A 5,735-nucleotide genomic window follows, 5' to 3' on the forward strand; every position below is an offset into this window, starting at 1 on the left:
GGGAGAGGTGGGTCTGACTCCGGGCTACTTTTACACAGTTGCCACGGGTTATAATGCAAGTTAGCGGTTCTAAATTCACATTAAACCACAGCTTCATGGGTTTTTTCCTCTGATTTATTTTTGGTTTTGTGCTGGTATTGGTATATTTTACATGCTAGTGATGGGAATCGATCCCTTGACGTGATTGGTTATTGGATTGTGACGTAGCAAACCAAGGTCTGTTTCAAACTGCATTTCTTGGGACTGCCATTGGGAAACTACAGTTTTAAGGAGAAAATACTCAGCAATGGTGTTGATTAATAGATTGGCACACGGTTTGTCTAAAAACATATTAAAAACACCACATAGACAAATAAACAACATAAAAAAACTTGATTTTCACTACAGGGGGACTTTAAAGGAAAAGGCTAAATTAAAATATTGTATAATAAAGTAGTGCAGGCCTAATAATGTTACCCCCCACCATCAGAATGATGGCAGCAGCTCTGGTTATGGCCCTGTATCACCGTTGCTTTTTTTAATGGGTGAAAAGCTTTTTTGATCTTGATGCATGAGATCAGAGATCAGAACAAACACCTACACAGAAGAAAGAAGTGTCAAATATGTGATAAACAAACGGTTTATTTTTTTTTCTGTTTTGAAGGTAAAAACATGGAAACAAATTATCCAAAGGCACTCAGACCCTCTTCCTCTTTCTGTTTTTTAAAATGATTTAATTTATTTATTTTGTGACTTTACTAAATACATAGTTCCCTTTCGTGGAACTTCGAACTGCGTCCTCTAGGGGTCGCTATGGGGAACGCCTCGTCGTGACCCGTGTCTGAAGCTTACATTGAAAAAACACCAACTTGTTTGGCCGGCGACAGCCATGACGTCACTACCGCCGCGACTAGTACAAAATAGGCGCCGGTAGCGCACATCATTCACCTTCTTCGTCTTCACTGACCGTGCTGTTTGAAGCGTGCATTCCAAAAAAGTAACCCGAGACGTTTTCTTCTATCTTTTTATGCTTTCTTTCTAATGTAGGTTAAGCTGCTGTTATATGACAGATGAAGGTTATTCTGCTCTGACTTCAGCTCTGAAATCAAACCCATCACACCTGAGAGAACTGAACCTGAGCGGGAATAAACTAGGAGACTCTGGAGTGAAAAACCTCAGTGATCTACTGATGAACCCACAATTCAAACTGGAGAAACTACAGTTAGTATCATTATACTGTACAGCAGCTACAGTGTGATTAATTGTTTAGTTTCTTAAAGTCACCATGAAATCAAAATGTACAATTCTTATTTAATGGAACATTGTAGTGCTTATTTTAAATGATTTTATCTGTGTACATTGTGTACACTGTACATTTTTTTTATTTTTTATAATTGTACTGTACTATGGTATTTACTCATTGTGAATTTAACTCACACGTGAACTTAACATGTGTTTGTTTCATTGCCTTTTCACTTTTTATCCTCAGTCTGTGTGAATGCAGTATTACAGAGAAACAGTGTCTCATCCTGACTTCAGCTCTGAAAACAAACCCATCACACCTGAGAGAGCTGGACCTCAGTAGGAATGAACTAAAAAACACAGGAGTGAATCACTTATGTGACGTACTGAAGGATTCACACTGTAAACTGGAGAGATTGAGGTGAAGAATATTCACATAAAAGAAAAAAATATTTTGTTATTTAAATGAAACCGAATGAAATGTGATTTTTCTCATTTCTCTTAATGTAGGTTAAGATACTGTTATATGACAGATGAAGGTTCTTCTGCTGTGACTTCAGCTCTGAAATCAAACCCATCACACCTGAGAGAACTGGACCTGAGAATGAATGAACTAGGAGACTCTGGAGTGAAAAACCTCAGTGATCTACTGATGAACCCACAATACAAGCTGGAAATATTAGAGTTAGTATCATTATACTGTACAACAGTTACGGTGTGGTTAAAGTTTACTGTTACTTTAGTTTAAGAAAACAGACTCATGTCACATCATTTATAGCTACATCTTCTGGCATTTCCTCATCTAAAGAAAGACTGAAAATTACTATTAGCTAATTAGCTACCGATTGTTCAGTATGTGTGTCAGTATAAAGAACATTAAACTCTGAAGCATTTGATACTTTGTGGCTATACAGTTGTTTCATGTGCTGAAATCTGACAAATTAGCTGTGAAAGAAGACAGTAATGGCAACTAAAATAATGTAACATGATGCATTGAACTCACACGAGCTTAACATGGATCTGAATCAATGAATTTTCTTTCTTTCTTCAGTTTGAGTGAATGCAGTATTACACACGAACAGGGGCTCATCCTGACTTCAGCTTTGAAATCAAACCCATCACACCTGAGAGAGCTGAACCTCAGTGAGAATCAAATAAAAAACACAGGAATGAGTCACTTATGTGACGTACTGAATGATTCACACTGTAAACTGGAGACATTGCGGTGAGGAACATCATAATTCTTAATCACAGTTTAAATCAGATTTGTATCTGTTCATATGTTTGTTTACATTTATGATTCAGTCTTTCTGTTTGTCTTTTTTAGCCTAAATTTCTGTGGTATTACAGACGTTTCTGCTTTAACAAACGCAAAAGCACTGCAGTTTCTAAAACAGCTTGATCTGAGAAACAACATGATTGGAGACTCAGTGAAGCAGCTCATTCATGTGCTACAAGACTCAAACTGTGAACTGAGGTGAATAAATATCTCTTTGTGGTATTAAAGAGAGCATGGGACATCTTTCACATGGGACATCTTTCAAAAAAAAAAAGTCAAAAGAAATTCGTATTCGTCACGGAATGCTCACACAAAAGATCCATTAGCAGTTTTAGTCTCAGATTCCAAAAAAAATTTAAAAAATCTGCAAAAACAGGAAACAAAGATAGCAACACAGGAACAGAATGCAACTAAAGACAAAATGACAAGATATATATATATACATATATATAGGGTGAGGCTAATGAGTCGATGATAAACAGCTGGCAGTAACGAACCAATAATGAGTGCAAAGGGTTATGGGAAATGCAGTCCAGAACACACAAACAATGACACAAAAAGAGTGCCCTCTGGTGGCTAAGCTGGGCACTCCAACAACTGGCTGTGACATTACCCCCTCTCTAAAGAGCAGCTTCCAGACACTCCATAAAAAAAAAAGTAAAGAAAGTTCAGGAGGGAGGTGGAACGGAGGTGGACCAGGGGGAGGGATGGCGTGCCAGGTCCATGTAATGGAAGAGGGATTAGAGACAGCGGCAGAGCAGAGTGCCAGGGCGGGGCCGGCAGAGCTGTAGGCCAGGGCAGACCCGACAGATCAGGAGACCCGTGCGGAGCCGACAGAGCAGTAGGAAAGGGCGGGGCCAGCAGAGCAGGAGGCAGCAAAGTTGAGGCTGATAACCACCTCAGCAGGGCTATCACGACCAATAGACCTCCTAACGACACCATCATGACTGCAAAGAAAAGCACAAAGAGTTTAATAACAGCCTCAACGGCTGCAACAGGACGGGCATATAACTCGGCCATGGTCTCCTTGACCAAAACAGGGCAGACAATAAGTTCAGTAGTGGCCTCATAAATTTGAGTGGACTCTGGAGAGGACACATAGTCTGGTGCAGGCTCGGGAGTGAACTCGTAGACTGGAATGAGCTTAAAGGGCTCCCGGTCTGGAACAGGCTATGGAGTGGACTCTGAGGGCTCATGAACTAGAGTGAACTCAGACTGGAGTGGAGTCTAATCTCTCCTGGATCTGAGCGGGCTCTGGAGTGGACTCTGTGGACTTACAGACTGGTGTGGGCTCTGCAGTGGACTTTGATCACTCCTGGACTGGAGTGGACTCTGTTCTCTCCTGGATCGGAACGGGCTCTGGAGTGGACTCTGGTCGCTCATCAACTGGAGTAAACTCTGGAGAGGACTCTGTTCTCTCCTGGACCGGAGCGGGCTCTAGAATAGACTCTGAGGACTCACAGACTGGAGCGGAGTCTGGAGGGGACTCTGACTGCTCCTGGACTGGAGCGGGCTCTGAGGTGGATTCTAACCATTCCACAACTAGAGTGGTTTCTGTGGCGATCTCTGAGACCACCCACATCGGGTCCTCCAGGACCACTGGACTTGACCGACCTCTTCCATCTCGCCCTCCTCTTCTCAGTAGCCGTAGGAGGGCCAAGACTGGTAGTAAAATCCCTACAAAGGGTTCTTGTTGACCTGGTTTAACCCACTGAACTCGCTGAACAAGATACCAGGTGAAGTCCCAAAAATTCAAGGTCTCGAGTCCCTTCATCTCCCAATGGGACAAGGGATCGTCAAGGCATCCATTAAAGAAATCCTTAAGTGCCCCGTCATTGAATCCCAGTCCCACAGAGTAATTCCAGAAGAGTTGGGCAAAGGCCCCTGCATCCCCGCCCTCTTGTCGCAACCCTGTGAGAGCCTTAAATCGAGCAGCTCTCTCCTGCCATGTGGCAGGTCGGGTAATCCGAAAACACATCAGAAGAGGGGAAAAAAAGGAAAAAACAAAACCTGCTGGATATTGAAGTGGAGTCTGTATTCTGTCATGGAATGCTCACACAAAAGATCCATTCACAGTTTTATTCTCAGAGTCCAAAAAAAAACATAAGCCACATGAGCAAAAACAGGAAACAAAGATAGGAACAGAATGCAATACTGACGCAACTAAAGACAAAATGAACAAGGTATATATAGGGTGAGGCTAATGAGTCAATGATTAATAGCTGGCAGTAATGAACCAATAATGAGTGCAAAGGGTTATGGGAAACGCAGTCCAGAACACACAAACAATGACACAAAAAGAGTGCCCTCTGGTGGCTAAGCTTGGCACTCCAACAACTGGCTGTGACAGTATTAAGCTTTATTGGAAGAGTTTGTGTCAGGACAAATCTGACATTCAAAACTTTAATTTGTATTATTATTTTTTACATTTGACAAGCAACATTATTTACATTATTTAACATTATTTACTAAGACCAATAAAAGCAATGTTTAAACTAGAGGACAAACAGCTTTAACTAGTGAAAGTTTTACTCAAAGGTTTTCATTTTAATTCAGAATATCATTTGTATTTGCATTTTGTCATCAATCACATAAACCATAAACTCATCAGCATGTGTTTCTCTTTACAGTGACTCAATAGGAGTCACAGGCTCTTCTGCAGTCATAATAACATTTGAACATAATTCATGTTTTAAATGGATTATATTTAAAACCCAAATATTGTTTTAGACGTGTGTTGTAACTAATTAAGTAACTAACTTTAAGAATCTTGATTTAATGTGACACTTCATTTTACTTTTTAAATTGAAATATAGTAACTAATTTGCAATTCTTCACAGCCAACACTAATTATTTTCTCTTCTGATTTCTCCTTTCAGACTAGATCGTGAACAGCCTTTGTTTAGAGCTGCTACAAAGCACACTGGTATGCATTTTACATCCTGGTCTAAATCTTAGAAACCTGTGAAATGAAAAGGAGCTTCATTATCAGGTGAGGATCCTCAGAAGAGCCTCATTATAGTATGTGGATGAATAAATATATGTGATATGATGTGACGTCTGTACCCAGAATCTATTACTGTTACGGAGGGAACACAGGAAGCGTGCGGATCCATCTGCAAGGCTTTATTAACAGAGACGTGGTCAAAAACAGGCATAGGTCAGAAAATGGCAAACAGGTATATTGATGGCAAGGCAAGAGGGATAATCCAGGTACAAGGCAAAGGTCCAGGCA

General features: G+C 40.7%; 2 protein-coding genes across 2 annotated transcripts in view; one reads left to right on the forward strand and one right to left on the reverse strand.

Moving 5' to 3' along the window:
- The window catches only part of LOC107745441 (protein NLRC5-like), a 39,787-nt gene extending 34,306 nt beyond the window's left edge, over window positions 1-5,481 (forward strand). Inside the window, exons 18-23 of the mRNA XM_016559314.1 lie at window positions 1,027-1,200; window positions 1,469-1,642; window positions 1,732-1,905; window positions 2,273-2,446; window positions 2,549-2,698; window positions 5,380-5,481. Coding sequence (XP_016414800.1) covers window positions 1,027-1,200; window positions 1,469-1,642; window positions 1,732-1,905; window positions 2,273-2,446; window positions 2,549-2,698; window positions 5,380-5,458 — 925 coding nt within the window. The 3' untranslated portion in view covers window positions 5,459-5,481. The remainder of the gene's footprint in view (window positions 1-1,026; window positions 1,201-1,468; window positions 1,643-1,731; window positions 1,906-2,272; window positions 2,447-2,548; window positions 2,699-5,379) is intronic.
- Window positions 2,875-4,677, reverse strand: LOC107745439 (uncharacterized). Its single transcript, XM_016559313.1, has 2 exons — window positions 3,779-4,677; window positions 2,875-3,447 (listed from the first exon to the last, which is right to left on the reverse strand). Exon 1 carries the CDS (start codon window positions 4,476-4,478, stop codon window positions 3,810-3,812), a length of 669 nt encoding a protein of 222 aa, XP_016414799.1. The 5' UTR covers window positions 4,479-4,677; the 3' UTR covers window positions 2,875-3,447; window positions 3,779-3,809.
- Window positions 5,482-5,735: the final 254 nt, after the last annotated feature.

Source organism: Sinocyclocheilus rhinocerous, unplaced genomic scaffold (assembly GCF_001515625.1).
Source record: "Sinocyclocheilus rhinocerous isolate Xijiao unplaced genomic scaffold, SAMN03320098_v1.1 scaffold6673, whole genome shotgun sequence".
NCBI classification, from domain to species: domain Eukaryota; kingdom Metazoa; phylum Chordata; class Actinopteri; order Cypriniformes; family Cyprinidae; genus Sinocyclocheilus; species Sinocyclocheilus rhinocerous.

Coding starts and splice junctions, on each gene's coding strand:
- LOC107745439 (XM_016559313.1), bottom strand. CDS start 4,478: ATGTGTTTTCGGATTACCCGACCTGCCACATGGCAGGAGAGAGCTGCT.